Raw genomic sequence first — 18,137 nt, forward strand, 5'->3', positions numbered from 1 at the left:
TGAAGTATTGTCAAAAGTCTCTTCCACATTTCTGTTTCTGGACAAGATGATATAATGGGACAGTTTTACCCCTCCTGCCTTAAGCAACTGAAAAGCCAGAGAAAAAATGGAAACAACTGTTATGAGACACTAAACGACGGGTATCGTGGGGCAGCGATTTCTGAGAGAGGAGAAACACGTGGGACAAGCCCTATAATTGCCTGGCTTACAGCCTGGAGAGAGTTTCCAGGCTATGGAGCAAGAGGAGGACCCAGGGGGAACCCGGCATCAATCTGAATTGAGGAGTCAGAGCTGAGGGTCCGGGGAGGCCAAGGTGGCTCGGGTTCCCACCGAAGACAGGAGAGGAAATTGCTACACAGAGGGATGAGTAGCTAGGATCTGCAGATGGTTCTTCCTGCTGTGCCACCCTCTCCTCCCCCAGGCTTCAGCTGAGAACTGATCAGTGCCTGTGTGTAAACTGTCTGAAGCTGGGAAAGTTCTATACAAAAGGAGCAGGCAGAACAACCCTTGGAGTTTTCACAAGGTTGTGATTAGCTGGCATTCCCACCAACCAGAGCAGAAACCTCCTAACTCACAGGGCACTGGGGAGAGTGTTCAGAAGCGCGGGGAAATCAGCCCTTGACTATAGGCTAGTCCTAGTCCTGCCTAAGAAAGCTTAAAAGCAAGCCTCAAAAGGATCCAACTGGCTCCAAGTCACTAGACTCTGTTCCAGCACAAAGCTCAAGAATATTTTTTCAAAATACAAGAATATCCAGCACCCAACAAGGTAAAATCCACAATGTCTGGCATGAAATCTATAATTACCAGGATACAAAGTACTGTAGCTCCCCTTTATCCATGTTTTCACTTCCTGTGCTTTTAGTTATCTGTGGTATAGTACAATAAGGTATTTTGAGAGAGAGGGAGCTAGAGAGACTACATTCACATAACTTTTATTATGGTATATTGTTATAATTATTCTATTTTTATTATTAATTATTGTTGTTAATTTCTTACGGTGCCTAATTTATAAGTTAAACTTTATCAAAAGTATGTAGGTATAGGAAAAACATAATAGAAAAGGGTTTGGTACTATCCTTGGTTTTAGGTATCCACTTGGGGTCTTGAATGTATCCATGTGTAGATCCGGGGGACTATGTAGCAGGAAAGTATGACCCATAATGAAGAAGAAAAGCAATTATTTCAAACCCAGAAATGATACATATAATAGAATTAGTAATGTCTGAGATAAACATTGTACCGGGTGGGGCCAGGTGCGGTGGCTCATGCCTGTAATCCCAGCACTTTGGGAGGCCGAGGCAGGCAGATCTCTTGAGGTAAGGGGTTCAAGACAAGTATGGCCAACATGGTGAAACCCCAGCTTTACTAAAATACAAACATTAGCTGAGCGTGGTGGCACATGCCTGTAGTCACAACCGCTTGGGAGGCTGAGGCAGGAGAATCACTTGAACCCAGGAGGTGGAGGTTGCAGTGAGCTGAGATTGTGCCACTGCACTCCAGCCTGAGCAACAGAGTGAGACTCTGTCTCAAAAAAAAAAAAAAAAAAAAAAAAAAAAAAAAAAAAAAAAAAAAAAAAAAAAAAAAAAAAAAAAAAAAAATGTACCAGATGGGATTAACAGCAGATTAGATACTGTAGAAGAAAAGATAATGAACATGACAATCCACCAGGAGAAACTCACTAAAATGAAACAGAGAAACAAGACTGAAAAAAGGAACAGGGCATCATCCATCCACTATGAGACAACTTCAAATGGCCTGATATATGTGTAAATGGAGCCCCCAACAAAGAGGAAAGAGAGGAGGGAACAGAAAACAAAAGTGAAGAAATAATGGTTGAAAACTTTTTAAGTTGATGAAAACTATGAACAACATACAAGAGGCCCAGTGATCCCAAAGCACAAATCTCTTCTGTTTCCAGTGCGTGGCTCCCAGCTGGCATGCAATTGATGTCTGCTGCATGGATGAACGGTTGGCGTCAGTGCAGCTGTCTCCTTGCCTTCTCCCTTTCTTCTCCTCCTCTCCTCCCATCCCAGCACTCACTTTGCTTCTCTCTTGCTTCCAGTGCTTCTATTGGTCAGAGTTGTCTTGGATGCCTATGGTGGCCTCTGGGCTTTAAAAGTCACTTGACCTTTAGTCTAGGAGCTTTTCCTTGCTGTAGGCTTTGCCACTGAGAGCCTCCAATGGTTCAGCCTCCTCCAAATTTGAGCATGGCCAGGGGTTTAGAGATTAAAGCTAAAATATTGTCAGTCCTGCCGGCACAGACTTCCCAGGGACTCCTGTTCTCGTAGTTCCCCTATGGTGGCCGGGTCAGGAGGAGTGCCAAGGGTGGACTGGATGCTGTGTTCTGCCCGGGTGTGTGGTCTCATTCATGGCCCACCTCTGTAACTCTTTTGCCATGTGAAGTCAGGCTGGTTGCTTCACTTCTCTGGGCTTCTGTTTACTGGTGTTTGGATGTGATGATTTTATAATCCCTTCCAGCTCTGACATCTTGTACGCCACTGCCACTCTCCCTTGACCATCTACTCTTTGCCATGCCTCATCCTTGCTAATGGTGTGTGGAACCTGGAGAGGAGGAAGGCAGGTGGGCCTCAGACCTGTTGTCCCTGCCAGGCCCCTTCCTTCAATGGCTTCCCAGAGTTTTCAGGTCTAATTTCAAACTCCTAACTCAGCACACCAGGCCTTGATTCTTAGAGCTCGGTCTCTGGAATCACCTGCATCAGAATTAGCACTGCTTCTACCCACTATCCTCAGCTTGCTAACAGTGAAGATTCTGATTGGGAAGGTCGGGGGTGGGCCACAGGAATCAGCGTGTGTGATAAGCACCCCAGGCGGGTAAAAGTGTATTGGTAGGGGGAAATTAGCTCATAGTACACAGGGTGAAAAATCTGAACAAAGGCTGGGTGTGGTGGCTCATGCCTGTAATCCCAACACTTTGGGAGGCTGAGTTGGGAGGACAGCTTGAACCCAGAAGTTTGAGACCAGCCTGGGCAACACTGGGAGACCCACCTCTACAAAAAAAAAAAAAAAAAAAAATTAGCCAAGTGTAGTGATGTGTGCCTATAGTCCTAGCTACTTGGGGGGCTGAGGCGAGAGGATTGCTTGAGCCCAGGAGTTGGAGGCTGCAGTGAGCTATGATTATGCCACTGCCCTCCAGCCTGGGCAACACAGCATGACTCTGTCTCAAAAAACAAACAACCCACCCCTCCCTCCCAAACAGTAGAAAAGAAGCATCTGTTGCAACTGTCTCCTTGCCACCTCCCAAGTCCCCTCCCTGGAAGCACCAGGTTCCAGAGGCAGTCCATTTCCAAGCACTTGCACATATAGACGTGCTTGAGCACAGGACCAGGCCAGGTGATGCCGAAAGCCCAGTGAAGCCAGAGAAAGGCTGCACCGGAGCCTCTGGGATGTGTCCTCATCACTTCTGTAACCTCCACCCATACCCTCTGCCACGCTCCAGCCTTGCTGGACAAGCCCCAGCTCAGCCATTGAGAATGCTGCTCCCAGTCTGTGTGACTTGCCTCATGTACTTCTTATTGCTGAGAGAGGCTTTCTTCCTGTTTAGTTGTCCAACAAATGCCTATTTATCCTTCAAGACTTAGCTTAAATGCCTCCTCTTCCAGGAAGCCTTCCAGCCCAACTCTGTGCCCTCACTCTGGGTTCTCTGCAATTCCACATTCACTGACACCCAACTGATTATGTGTTCCTGCTTCCTCTTTCTGTGCCCCCACTGGACGGTGAGCCCACTGAGGGCTGGGGCCATTCTTGTCCCCTGTTGGATTGCTGAGTTCCAGTACAGCACATGTAGTACACAGATACTCAATAAGTGGTGTTTATCAGATGTCTACTTAGCAGCCATTCTGTCTCACTTTTGCCTTTTGTGGTTTGGAAATCCACTCCACAGCACTCCTCAGCCTCACCCAGGCTCTCCTGATTCTTGGCACTCCAGAAGGGGCTGGTGGAGGTGGGGGAGAGGACCCTGTGCAGAAGCTGTAAGGAGGGCGCTCTCTCCCTGAGTCACACATGGGAAGTGGTCCTCAACTCCTGGCACATGTGGCTGAGAGGACTCAAAGGGGACACATGCCCTGGGATGGGGAGACTCAACCCCAAGTTTTCCTGCCAGGGGGTTGCCCTGCTGGCAGCAGGTGAGTAGGGCCAGGCTTGGTGGAGTATTCCTGGCAGCAGCAATACACCAGACCTGCCTCCTCCTCACCCGTGCAGTGGGAGCAGGTGGTCCGGCTGTAGGAAGGGGGTAGGGAGACCCAAGAGAGGGAGGGGCATGGGAGAGGAAATTGAAAAAGCAGAGGGGGGCTTGGGGGTGTGCGGCTGGCCAGGCGGTTGTTTGACGAGTAAATGTGCTGGGCACGCTAATGAGCTGTGCTCATTCATGGCGAGCTGCCTCCTGAATCGGGGAGCTGGCCAGGTTCTGAGGTGGAGACACCAGGGATGAGAGCCAAGCTGGGGAGCTGCCCGGCTGCTGGGGCAGGGCCTCCTGTGACAGGCTGTCGGGGGAGTCTTTGTCCTGGGTCTGGGGGGGCTCCTTCCTTCCCTCCCTTCAGAGGAAAAGCCAGGCTTTGCCAGGCAGCAGCAACTCAGCTCAGGGCCTGCTTGGAATTCACTGTCCAGCCTGGTCTGGAAGCTTCTAGGGCAGGGCCTGGCTCTCGGGACCCACAGGCAGGCCTGATCTTGCACCCTTGCTCTCCCACCCCTCCTCATACCCCTTCGCCCTGTCACTCTGAGGACCAAAGGGCATGGCTAATCAACACTCTTTCCACATGGGTCCTGGCTTCTGAGGGGCCTTTCGAGGTCATGGGGCTGGGAGCTACCGCTGGAGCAGAAGGTTGGAGGCCAGGCATCTCAGCAGCCTGAGTGCTGTCTGTGACAGGCCTACTAAGTGCCATGTGCTGGGGTGTGTGTCTGGGGGAGCAAGTGAGGATGCCAGGGCGTGGGCAGGGCTGTGGGATGTGGAAGGGTATGGAGAAGCAGCTGCGGGTGCCAATAGGGGATAAACAAAGCAGCAGGCACCAAGGAAGGGGGGTGCCACTCTGTCCGAGGCTGCGAGGAGGGCACGGGTAGAGGGGCTAGGGCTCTGTGGAGCAGGAGCAGGAGCTGGTGGGCTGCAGGGCAGAGGTGGCCATCTCAGACTCCGTCCTGGTTTGTGGGAAGCTTCCCTAAAATCCCCCCACACAGGCACTCCTGAGAAAACCCTGCCCCCTGAGAAACTGAGCTGATGCTCAAGAACCCACTGCCCGGGTGGAGGTCACGGATGGGGATGTGTGAAATCAGCTGCATAAATTGTGACACACTGGCCACGGCTCGCTCTGTGCCGTGACAGCAGAGAGGCTGCAAAATGTTCATCAACATGGAAAAGAAAAACAAAGAAAATGCCTGAGACTTGGCTACCTGGTGGGTGATAAGGGTTCAGCCTTGTGGAGTCTATCAACCTCCCCCCTACACCGCATCTGACACCCTCCCCGCCAAATGCGTCCATGCTGTGCCTGCTCCCGGCCACTCCTGGGACAGGAGATGCTTGTTAGGCTGCCCAGCTGTGTCCTCTTGCCAGGCAGCCTCCTATCACGGCCCTGAATGCTGGACACTGGCCCAGCAAGCCACAGCTGTCCTTAGTTTTGAGGAGGTCTTTCAGCTTTTCTGGGGTTGAGGAGAATTCTCTCCCCACCTGGATGTCCTGTGCACACCCACGTCCACACGTGCCTTACAGTGAGAAAGGTCCCTACCTAGCTGGGTGTGAGGCCTGGGTCTGACTGGGGTGGCCTGTGGGGTTCTCCCCAAGCAGGCCACCCAGACCTTTGCCAGCCTTCTCTGTTTCTTTTGATGGCAAGATGGATATTCGTTTACTTTCTTTTTTCTTCTTTTTCACTCCCCACACAATTCCACTCTGAAGCAAGTATATTCCTTTTCATTTGTTTCCACCTGTCAGAAATGGAGACACACTGATGTGAGTGGAGGAAGACGTTTGCCAGATTTCCAAGTCCCCTTAATGTCTCGACCCTCTCTTCTACAACTGGGGAAGAAGCCGGTGTAACTATGGCGAAAATGTGCCCTGCTGAGTCAATGTCCCAGTCAGAGCCATTCTCATCATGGGCGTGGGGCTGGCTTGTTCCTCTCTGAGAAGTGGGTGCATTGAGGTAGGTAGGGGACTGTACTTGGCCTAGGGCTTTCATGGACCCCCCCAAGGCTCCACCCTCAAAGTCCAGGCTAAGTAAGGTTGGTGGCTTGAGGATGCCACCCCCGGCGCAGGGTTTCCCCTCACCAATAATTGACATAGCCAGTCGGGTGGGGCCAAAGGCCGCTTCTGCCGTCGGGGGATCAGGGGAAACGGGCCTGGGCCCCAGGAGAAGGTGTCCAAGCGGCAAAATAAGATCCCCCTCCCACCCTGAACTAGCAGCTGGGGCCGGGGGTGCCGGGGTGCGTGCACCTAAATGTGCGCGTCCTCGCCGTGGGCGTGTGTGTGTGTGTGTGTGTGTGTGTGTCTGTGTGTGAGTCCGGACTTGGCAGGTCGAGCCACAGCCCACTTCTCTCCTCCCCCCTCCCCCGCAGCCCTTACCCGCTAGCGGCGCCTCGGAGGTTCCACCTTTGAAACTGTAGGCGGCTCGTAGCCGCCGAGTGGTCGTCGGGAGAGGGGAGCTGCTGGGAGAGGGCGGGGAGGAGCCTGGCCCTGGATGTGTGCTTTTCGATTGATGGATGACTGCCGGGTGGGAGCGAGCGCGCGGGTGTGTGTGTGATCGTTTGTGTGTGTGGTGTGTGCGCGGGGTGCGTGCGCGCGCGGGGCCTGCCCATTTTCCTCCTCGCAGCAGTCAGTTGGGAGCTAGAAGGAGGGAGAGGGAGACGCAGGCGGCGAAACAGCAGAGGAGCCGAGCGCCCTCAGCCCAAGGCGCCCTCCCTCAGTCAGCGCACAGGCGCCGTCGCTTGGAGGAGCAAGGTGCCTCCCAGCCCGCGGGCTCTTGGGTGGCTCTGCCCCGGGACTGCACCTGGAGGCGGCCCCGGACGGGGATGGTCAGCGGCTGCCGCCGTCTGGCTCACGAGCGGGACGCGGTGAGGGCACCATGGCGCTGACGCCCGGGTGGGGGTCCTCGGCGGGGCGGGTCCGGCCGGAGCTCTGGATGCTGCTGTGGGCAGCCGCTTGGCGCCTGGGTGCCTCGGCGTGCCCCGCCCTCTGCACCTGCACGGGCACCACGGTGGACTGCCACGGCACGGGGCTGCAGGCCATCCCCAAGAACATCCCGCGGAACACCGAGCGCCTGTGAGTATGGCCCCCGCCCCTGGCTCGCAGGGAGCCCCAACGTTGCCCTCCCACCCAGACACAATTCCAGGCTTGCGGGTGGGGGCAGGACCATTGGAGCCTGCTCGGGCTCCGCAGCCCACAGGCGGGTCAGTGCCTGCCAGGGTTTTTTCCGAGCCAGGAGCCAGGAGCGCCGTGGTTTCCCTTTCCCTGGGATTGAAAGGGCCCTCAGCGGGTTTGTCAGCTCCCATCCTCACACCTGCACCCTGCACTTCGCACCCGGAGGCCCTCCCCACTGCGCCAGCACTGTATTCCTCCAGGGTGCCTGCGAACTGCTGCCAGAAAGCCTTCCTGGCACCCAGGAGGGATGCTTCCCACACTCGCCAGGCACACTGTCTCCTTTTGGACACATGGGGCTACGGCTGCATTCAGAGCCAGCTGCTCGGATTCCCGCTCCGAGAGCTTGCTCCTGAGGATGGGCAGCAGGCTGGGATGGAGGCGAAGTTTCTGGTCTGCCCCTTCTCCTCCATTGTTTCCCCCAGAGCCTCGAGAATTCTTCCCCGCAGGTGCCACGCATTGGTCCCCACATCACCGCCTCCTCCACACCCAGCCATCCCCAACTCAGGCAGACAATGGGACCTGAGGGCTTTGGGTATGGGCTTGGGGTGTATAACATTCAGCGCCCGGAGAAGGGTAGGTGTGACTTGGATGGAGAACCCGGTGCATAATGTCAAGAGGTCAGAAGCTTCGAGAAGGGGGCCCAATGTTAAAGACATTGACCATGGCAAGTCATAAAAAAACAGCATTTCTCTTCCCCTGTTCTCTTTCACTTTTGAATTCTTGCAGAAACTTGACCCTTTTCTAGACTCACTGAGCTAGTAGAATGCGTGTGTGTGTGTGTGTGTGTGTGTGTGTGTGTGTTTACAGATCTTTATACTTTGTTTTCTGTGATTCCCCTGCAGAATGTGTTTGTGTGAGTTCCTAGTATTAAGGGGCCACCTTAACAGCGTGAGGCCATGAGAGTCCCTGTAATGGGCTGTGTGTATGTAGATTTTGGTCACACGCAGGGCCTTTGTACTGCTCCAAGAGGTGACTGCCGGAGGAGATTTTTGAACAGGGCTTTGGAGAAGGCTGCTGGCGCCTTTGAAACCTACCTACTCCTCCTTCCCACACTCCTCGGTGACTGCAGTGGCTCTCACCACTGCATATTTTGTTAACTTTCGTGCGCATTTTCATGGCTCCCAGCTGGTCAGAGACAGAAAATTGACCCTGAGGAGAACTGTCTCCTGGATCAGATTCTGTACCAAGGCCAGCAATTAGCACACATTTGCCCCAGACTCTTCTTCGCTGCATCTGAAAAATTCCTGTGGAGGTTTCAGAGAATTTGCAATCTAGATGCAATCTAGATGGGAAGGGTGTGTGTGTGTGTGTGTGTGTGTGTTTGAATGCCTGTGCGTTTTAGGGCTGGGGAGAGGTGGTACCACACTGAGTTTCCATGGGCAGCCTGTGCATTATCCTATGTGGAACCAGAGAGGAACTGAGGGTCAGGAATCTGTCCAGAGGACCCCTGTGGTGGCCTGGTCACCCTTCATGCCCATCCCCTCCATACCTGCTCCCCATCTGTCCACGGGAGTTTCTCCTGCAGCTGCTACCCTGGCTGTAGTCTAGATTTAAGACACATACATTAGCCCCTCTTCTTTGCTTTTGAATCTTGAATCTTAAAATCACCTCCTTCATCCTTACTCTGTCACCACTTTTAGTATTTAAGACTTCATGAACTCTTTAGCTCTTCTGTGATCAGAGTGAGAAGAAAGTGAAATTTCCTAGTACAGAGGAAAGAATTGGTGTTCCGGGAATTATACTACCTGGGTTTCCCAGTTCTGTTACCTATTAGCTGTGTGACTTTGGGCAAGTTTCTTAACTTCTCTGAACCTTAGTTGCTTTCCATCAGGAAAATGGGGCTGAGGCTACATAAGGTCTCTGGTTCTTGTGAGGTTGGAAGAGCATGTTGGAAGAGCATGTATGGTGCCTTCTGATGTTTGCTAAATGAGAGCCATTATTATGAAGGGTTAGGGAGGGGAATCTCATTATTTTAATTCAGCAAATGTTTCTGAAGCCAGGAACTGCCCTGGGTGCTGAGGGAGTGAGCCCACCCCTGTCCTCAAGGGGCACGTGGTCTAGAGGACTGGGCAGAAGACCTCTAACTGAGCTCTCAGGAGAGGGAGGGCCAGGCAGCCTCGGGGAATAGGAATGTGGGAACACAGGGATGAGAAGCCCTTTTCCAGGTGAAGGCGTTTCTCAGAGGATGGGCCACTTTATCAAGGTTGGTCTGGATTTTGCCAAGCAGAGAAGGGAGGCAATCTAGGCAGAGGGAACAGCTGGGCTCCAGGCCCAGCACATTCTGCTGCTTGTCAGGTCATGAGGCATGCTCTCTTGCAGGCCTCTTTTTTCCCCCCCGTTTGTAGAGATGAGGATCTGGCTATGTTGACCAGGCTGGTCTTAAACTTCTGAGCTCAAGCAATCCTCCCACCTCAGCCTCCCAGAGTGCTGGGATTATAGACGTGAGCATGAGCCAAAAGCCTGCAGGCGTGAGTATAAGACAAAAGCCTGCAGGTGTGAGCGTGCCTGGCCCGATATAGGCAGATGGAGCAGCTTGTCCTTGGGGCTGAAACATGCTGTGGCCAGTGGCCAGTGGGTAGGATAGGACTTGAGGCTGGAAAGAGAGGTTGGGAAGGGTCAGGAAGCCTTTCCATATGTGGACTTTTCCTCTAGAAAATTCCAGGAGTGAGTTATCCTGCGGAAGTGGAGCAGGTCTGATCTCTGCCACGTGGTTAAAGCTTCCTGGACTGGGAAAGCGCAGGGAGACCGCCTGTTCTCCAGGCAGCCCTTGAAGGAGCTGCTGGAAGAGGAAAAGAACATCTTGAAAGAGGCCTTGGTGAGAGCCCAGGCAGACTCGAAATAACTGTGGCAAATGCTCTCTCTAATCAATATGAGTGTCGCGCAGTATCAGAGCCTGGAACAGTGGCTTCTTCTGAGGCTGTGAAATTTTTATGGACTGCAGCTGTGCATTTGCCTTTTGTACTTCGGGCAGTTCCTGCGGCAGCCTGTGAAGCCCAGTAACTTTATGATCATATATTCTATAACTCTGGGTCCAGGCCTATCCACCCAAATGGAAGGAAATTGTCATTGCTTCGGGGACTTCTGGGAAGAGATTGAGTAGGCCCCAGAACTGCTGAGGAAATTGGTTCAGCCAGAGGGGCTGTGGGCTGGGCAAGGAAGGGATGCTAAATAATTCACTGTAATAAACAATTAAAATACAGAGCCAGGGATGGGAGAGGCAGCGGGGGAGGCCAGGATGCTTCGACTCTTTGTACTGCCCAGGCACAGAGGGACCCAGCCATGGTCACCAGTAAGTTATTTTTTTTCTTCCACAATGACCTTGACTTTCAGTTGGACTTGATTTTTGATTAAAAAAATCTTATAACTAGAGTGTCCAGGAGAGTGTGACAGGAGAGTGCAGTATATGTAGACATCGCCCAGGTGCGAGGCTTGCACCTGTGGCAGATTGCCCTTGCTGGTGCAGAGAAGGGAGGTCGCATGAGCGTGGAGGGAGGCAGGCAGGACCTCCGGGAAGGGCCACTGTTTTCCCTTTGCCTACAGGCCCAGCACATTCTCCTGCTTGTCAGGTCATGGGGCCTGCTCTCTTGTAATCCTCATTTTTTTTTTTTTTTGCTTTTTCGTAGAGATGGGGATCTCGCTATGTTTCCAGGCTGGTCTCAAACTTCTGGGCTCAAGCAGTCCTCCCACCGCAGCCTCCCAAAGTGCTGGGATTACAGGCATGAGCCATCATGCCCAGCCTTGCTGTCCTCCTTATGTGCTCTTCCCTCCTTGCCAGTCCTTCCAACCTGCCCTAACTCCATGCCTGCTGCAGAGGCCTGGGAGGTGCGCTCTGGGCTCAGCTCCCTGAGCTGGAGGTCTGTTGTACAGGGCTGGGTGGTCACACGTAAGGAAGGCTGCCCAGGGCAGCTGAGGCTGATGCTCTGGGGAGCCTGTTTGGAATGCCAAATAATAATTGGATCCTGACCTTGGTAAATGAGGTCAGGGGCCACTGCAGCCACATTTGCTATCAGGCCTGGTGGGATCTGAGGAGGCCACTGTGGTCTCCTGCAGCAGAGACCTGTGCTGTGCAGGGGAGGTACTTCCTGGCAGGGCAAGTCTCCAGCTTGCTTAGGCTTTGGTGTGGTGGCCGGCACCCTGGCTTATGGCTGGGCTCTGGATGACTGGTGTTAGGACCCTCGTGCTGTGCCTCTCCTTGCTCCGAGGCTCAGTTTCCCCATCTGTAAATGGGGATGGCGACAGTTGTGCAGGTAGTTAGGAGCACGTGAGGCAGCGCGCCTCACTTGGTACATGGCTGGTGTTCACCCTTGCCTCAGCCTCTGGGGATGATAACACCTACTATCTCAAAGGGCCTTTGCAAGATTCACTCATGCTATGGTTGTGAAATGCTTTGTGATTCAATCATTAGATTATTATTGTTATTATTTGGGAAGCTCAAGCTCCAGGCTCGAGGTTTCGGGTGGGGCAGAGGAGAGCTCGGGAGGTAAGGATTTGAGCTTTGGGGCATGCTGCTGGGGACTCTTGCAGTCTGTCTGTTAAGAGCGCTCATTTACCTTCCCTGGGCATCTCTGCCCCTTTCCCTTGGGATCTGGAGACAGTGGGGACTGTGTGCAGGGCAGGTGGTCGTGATGGCATGGTTGTGAAGCCAGACTGCCTAGGTTTTTAACCCGACTCCGCCACTCAGCAGCTGGGGAGGGCCTTGGGCAACTGATGGGGTTTAATTTCCTCATTCAACAGATAGCTATCTATTGAACGTCTGCATTGTGCCGGGTGAATAGTGCCGGACAGAAACAGAAACCCGAGTTTTAGTCCAGCTGGGAAGATAGAGATGAATGACATAATACAAGAATGAGCACATAACTGCAAGCTGGGAAAAGTGCTCTGGAGGAAAGGGTGACTTCTCAGAACCCCCATTTCTTTTCTCATAAACTGGGGATGATGATAGGGCCTGCTTCAACGGGTGGTCATGAGGATTAAATGCAGTAATGCTCGCAGAAGCGCTTTGCGCAGGGCCCGGCAGACAGCGAGTGCCCAATAAATGGTAGTATTATTGTTATTAAGGTGACGGAGAATTGCAGGGATGTGAAGGAAATTTGGACGTCACTCAAGGCTGGATCCCAGGGTGGCCCTCCTCTTCCCCATCAGGCAGCCACTGGGGACCCTGGAGCACAAGGGGAGGGACTGACCTTCCAAGGTGCCCCTTCTGGGGCGGGGCTGGCTGGCGGTGGCCCTGGCTGCCCGAGGCTGCCAGCAGGGGCGGCCGTGCTCTTTTGGGGCTGGGCGGCTCCTGCATTATTGGGAGCAGACGGGTGCTTGGCGGAGTTGCTACCTCCAGTTCTGTGCCGGCATTAGCAGCTCGGCGGGGCTCTTGCTTAATGGGATTTTCTTCCCAAATGCTGTAATTATCGCCATACAAATACTTATTACCCAGAGCAGATGACGGCCGGGCCTTGGGCAGTAGCCAGGAAGTTGGGCTGTGCTCAGGGGGGTGGAGAATTGGCTCCTGTTTTTGACGGAGCTCATGACCCCCTCCTCTCCTTTCTGGAAGCCAGCCTGTGGCGGACAGACAGCTGTTGGGCACCTGCAGGGGGCCTAGTGTCGTTGAGAGAGGTCTGAGAGCTTGCGGCCTGGTGGGGGAGAAAGAACAAATATGTAAGGATGTCTGCAGGGACGAGGAGCACAGTGGCTACTAGCTCAGGCTTCCATACGAGAATGGCCCAGTTTGAACCCTGGCTTCATCACCTACCACCTGAGAGATCTTAGACTACTCACTAGTGACTCAGTTTCCTCATCTGTAAAATGGCACCAGTGGCAACATTTATTTTGTAGGGCTGTGAAGTTCAGATGAGATGATTTTTTTTTTTTTTTTTTTTGAGTTGGAGTTTTACTCTTGTTGCCCAGGCTGAAGTACAGTGGTACAATCTCGGCTCACTGCAACCTCCACCCCCCAGGGAGGAGGGATTACAGGTGCCTGCTACCACACCCGGCTAATTTTTTGTATTTTTAACAGAGAGGGGGTTTCACAATCTTGGCCAGGCTGGCCTCAAACTCCTGACCTCAGGTGATCTACCCACCTCGGCCTCCCAAAGTGCTGGAATTACAGGCATGAGCCACCGTGCCTGGCCAAGATGATTTTTTTGAGATGGGATCTCACTATGTTCCCCAGACTGGTCTCAAATTCTGGGGCTCAAGTGATCCTCCCACTGAGCCTCCCAAGTAACTAGAACTACAGGCATGCACCACCAGGCCCAGATAATTCCTTAGTTTTGATAACTATCTGTGGTGGTGAAAGAGGTTAATGCTAGGGAAAGCTGGTCAAAGGCAGCAAGACTAACGATGAATCATTAGAACAGAGTAATGCCTGACACATAGTCAGTGCCCCATCAGTGTGGAGATGAGGCTGATGAAGAGTCTGTAGATGGGAGTGAGATGGGAAGGAGGGATTGGATTGTTGCTGTGTTGGGGAGGTAGGGTTTGAACTGGGTCTTGAACACTGGGCGAGATTTGGGTAAGTAGTGAGGTGAAGCGAGGGTAAGGGAGTTTGGGAGCATTCAGAAGGTGTGCCATGTGTTTGGGAAGGAGAGTGAGAAGCAGAACCCCCTGACGGGGGAAGATTTGTGTTGGTGAGTTCTGGCAGAGGAGATTAAAGCAATGGGTAGGCACCAGGCCATGGGGCAGGGAAACGGGACCCCCCAGAGGGGAGCGTATATACCACCCAGAGGGGGGTGTATAAAACTTTTTATTAAATTAAAAAAACAATTCAGTGATTTTTAAAATAAACTTAAGGACTTGTGCAAACACCACAACTCAATTTGCTTTATCATAATCACACACAAAGGTAATTTTTTTCTGAAGCATTTAAGAATAGCTTGGAAACATTGTAACTTTTTTCCTTTAAATACTTGGGGAGTGTTTTCTAAGAACAATAAGGCTACCAACATCAGAAAATTAAACATCGGTGCAAAACTACTCTAGACTCCAGAATTCACATTCAGTTTTCATTGATTGCCCCTGATAATGTCTCATGGCTGTTTTCTCACACATCTACAATCCCACCAGGATCACACGTGGCATTTAATGGTCACGGCTCTTTAGTCTTCCTGGATTTGGAAGAGTTGCTTGGCCTTTCTTTGTTTTTCTTGACCTTGACATTCTTGATGTATGCAGGCCGGTTATTTTGCAGAATGCTTCTCAGTTTGGCTTCATCTGATCTTTCCTCACTGTTAGATTCGGATTATGCATTTTTGCCAGGAATGCCAAATAATGACTCCGTGTCCTTCCTGGTGCAGCATGTCAGGAGGCACGTGGTGTCGGTTTGTCCTAGTAGTGGTGATTTTGTCTGTAATCACTTGGTAAGTTGACGTCTGCCAGGCTTCTCTGCTGAGAGGTCATTGTTTTCCTCTTTGGTATTAACAGATAATTTGTTGGGGGATTGTTCGAAGCTAGGTACATATCCTGTTTCTGGTCAAGCTTTCATCCCCCTCGTTTTAGCATTTATTGATGATTTTGTAACTCCATTACTTATTCTCTATGAGACAGAGTTTTTGCTTTGTTGCCCAGGCTGGACTGCGGTGGCATGATCTCGGCTCACTGCAACCTCTGCCTCCTGGGTTCAAGCAATTCTCCTGCCTCAGCCTCCCGAGTAGCTGGGATTACAGGAACCCAACACCACACCTGGCTAATTTTTATATTTTTAGTAGAGATGAGGTTTTATCATGTTGGCCAGGCTGGTCTCACACTTCTGACCTCAGGTGATGCACCTGCCTCAGCCTCCCAAAGTTCTGGGATTACGACCATGCTATGGGATTACAAGCACTGCACCCAGCCTGATTTCCTTCTTTTTTATGGCTTCATAGTATTCTGTGGTGTATATGTACCACATTTTCTTTATCCAATCTGCAGTTAAAGTCTTGCCACCACCTTAACTTTAACGTGGTGAGGCTGATTTTGGACTTCTGACTTCCAGAATGGAAAGATAATACATTTGTGCTACTTTCAGCCACTAGGAATCTTCTACAGCCATAGACTGCGAAGCTTTTTTTTTTTTGAGACAGAGTTTTGTACCTGTTGCCCAAGCTAGAGTGCAATGGCACAATCTTGGCTCACTGCAACCTCCACCTCCTGGGTTCAAGCGATTCTCCTGCCTCAGCCTCCCGAGTAGCTGGGATTTCAGGCTTGTACCACCACATCTGGCTAATTTTTTGTATTTTAGTAGAAATGGAGTTTCACCATGTTAGCCAGGCTGGTCTCGAACTCCTGATCTCAGGTGATCCACCTGCCTTAGTCTCCCAAAGTATTGGGATGACAGGCATGAGCCACCGTGCCTGACCAAGTTCAAAGCCGTTGCAGAGGCCAAGATATGAGAGGAAGTGGGGCCTGGACCAAGGCAGAGAGAATGAGTGTGACGGGCATGGCAGACTGAGGCTCGAGAGCCTGTGACAGCGATCTTGACACTGGAATAAAGCTGGAAAGGGCAACTCATCCCGGAGGAGAAGCTGTGAATTTGGCTTTTGCCTGTTTTCTTTGAATTGCCATTAAAAGTGTATGTGAAAAAGATGGCCCCAGAGGTCATGATGGGGAAGGTTACTCTGGAGCATGTTCAGGCTGGAGAGAGAGATGGGGGGGAGAGGGGGGAGGCTCCAGAGAAGCACTTCAGCCCATGAGGGCAGTGGAACAGAAACTTCAGTGGGAATAAAGATCTTCTGGGAGGCTGGCACGAAATGCAGATTCCCAGTCCATCCTAGAGGTGCTGGTTCTGCAGATCTTTGGCAAGGCAATTCCAGTGATTTGGATTCCGGAGTGCCCAGGACACAGTTTAAGAAACACTGCTTGGTACTGGGGTTTCCTGGAGAAGAAAGCACATCCTTCGAGGACTCACACACTTTACTCCCACCCACATCAGAGGGCAGGAGGAAGGGAAGGCATGGAAGGAGGAGATGGCGGAGAGGTGGGAGGAGACGGTGGAGAGGCAGGAGGAGCTTCTGTCCTGTGTTTGATGTGGGGGAGCACTGGCTACACGTTTGTGGATTTGAACCTGGGCCAAGTAGTTATTGCAAAGGCCAAAGGAGGAGTTTGGCAGTGTGGAGGGCATTCAGTCTGTCTGAGGACGAGGTCCAAGGAAAGCTTCTGAAACACAAGATCGGGGGTCACTGGTAAAGTGGGGAGAGCAGTTTCCTGGGAGAAGCTGAAGGCAGGAGGCAGATGGCTGGCAGCAAGTAGGTGGTGAGGAAGTTTCAGAGGAGAGGACAGGCACAGGAGCTCTGACGGGGAGCAGGCTCAGGAGAGAGTTGCTTACAGCACAGAGGCAGGTGGACTGGAGTCTCTTTGAGAGGGCAGGAGAGAGCCAGGGGTTTTGGGGAATTCGGGAATGGGGAGGGCTGGCAATGGGCCAGAGAAGGGCAGAGGCAGAGAGAGGCGAGAGGGAGTTTTGATGGTGGCCTTGTTCATGGCTTAGAGCCCCTCCCTCTCGCCAGCCTCCAATGAGCTGCTTTACCTGAGTTCCCTCTTCCACTCCTCGTCACACTCCGGTGCCAGGGAAGGTATTACTCTCCTCTGCTTTGCAGATGAGGAGAAGGTTCAGAGAGGTGGAGCCATGTGCCTAGGGTTGAACAGCTGGCTGGTAAATGGTAAGCTGAAATTCCCTGAGTCTCAAGGCTCTAAGACATGCCTGTATTTAGTTTTTAAATTTGACTTTTGCTCTCTAGTCTTAATGAGGCCTGACTTCATTCACTCATTCATTCATTATTTGCCAGACACTCATTCAGCGTCTACAAAACACCTGCCAGTGCTTAGCGCTGGGGCTGTAAAGGCAAATTGGGCGTGATCGATTCCTGGCTGCACGTGTTTGCTGGGTGGACCCAGTTGCAGGCTGGTATAGGGAGCGAGGTGTCTGGTGTGGGGGTGGAGAGTGGTGAGCAGAGTTGGGCACATTCAGGGAGGAGGTGGTGCAGGCGGAGGTCAGCGGCAGGGAGGTGGTGGGTGGGTGGCCTCCCAGGGGCCTGCGTGGGTAGAGAGCATGGAGGACTAGGGGCTGTCAGGGGGGCCCTGGCTGCAGGGCTGTGGTTTTGGGGTTCTGGGAAGGGGATTGGCAAGAGCAAGGTGGGGCCTCAGAAGTGAAGGGACTGGGGTGCCCTTTGGGCCTCAGGACAGAATGTACCATGGAGTTGGGATTAAGAGCTGGGCCCCGACTACCTCATACCCACTAGGATTGCTGCTATCAAAAAACGGAAAATAACAAGTGTTGACAAGGATGTGTGCACTGCTGGTGCAAATGTGAAACGGGGCAGCTACTGTGGAGAGCAGTGTGGTGGTTCCTCAAAAATTAACAGTCGAATCACCACATGACCCAGCAACTTCACTTCCAAGTAAATACCCAAAAGAACGGAACGCAGGGTCTCAAAGGGGTATGTGTACACCCATGCGCTATTTACCATAGCTAAAACGTGGAAGCAAGCCACATCTCTACTCACAGAGAAGGGCAGTTGCCAGGGAATGGTGGAGAATGGGGGAACTCCATAGTATAGAGTTGCAGTTTGCAGGTGAAAAAGTTCTGGAGAGTGGTTTGCACAACAATCTGAATATAAACATTTTAAAGTAGTACAGTACACTGCAGAACTATACCCTTAAAAATGATTAAGAGGTATGTTATATATATATTTTTTACCACAATTAACAATGAAAAATTGTTTTAAAAAAGAGCTAGGCCCTTGGGTCAGACATGCAAGAGCTCAAGTCCTGCTCCTCGACCAGCTAGGTGACCTGGAACAGGGCATAGACACTCCTT

The 18,137-nt window shown here is 52.0% G+C and overlaps 1 protein-coding gene across 4 annotated transcripts in view; it reads left to right on the top strand.

The window, feature by feature from the left end:
* The first annotated feature begins 6,605 nt into the window (after positions 1-6,605).
* The window catches only part of SLIT1 (slit guidance ligand 1), a 191,135-nt gene continuing 179,603 nt past the window's right edge, over positions 6,606-18,137 (top strand). For 3 of the 4 annotated variants that reach the window (XR_001817610.2, XR_001817609.2, XR_001817611.2), the window contains exon 1: positions 6,859-7,258. Coding sequence is in view for 1 of the 4 variants with exons in the window: in XM_017502778.2 (XP_017358267.1) it covers positions 7,062-7,258 (197 nt within the window). In the remaining 3 variants the exon portion in view is untranslated. Of the gene's footprint in view, positions 7,259-18,137 lie in introns of all 4 variants that reach the window. The other variant, XM_017502778.2, reaches the window with a different exon arrangement.

This window comes from Cebus imitator, unplaced genomic scaffold (genome assembly GCF_001604975.1).
Source record: "Cebus imitator isolate Cc_AM_T3 unplaced genomic scaffold, Cebus_imitator-1.0 Scaffold299, whole genome shotgun sequence".
Taxonomy (NCBI): domain Eukaryota; kingdom Metazoa; phylum Chordata; class Mammalia; order Primates; family Cebidae; genus Cebus; species Cebus imitator.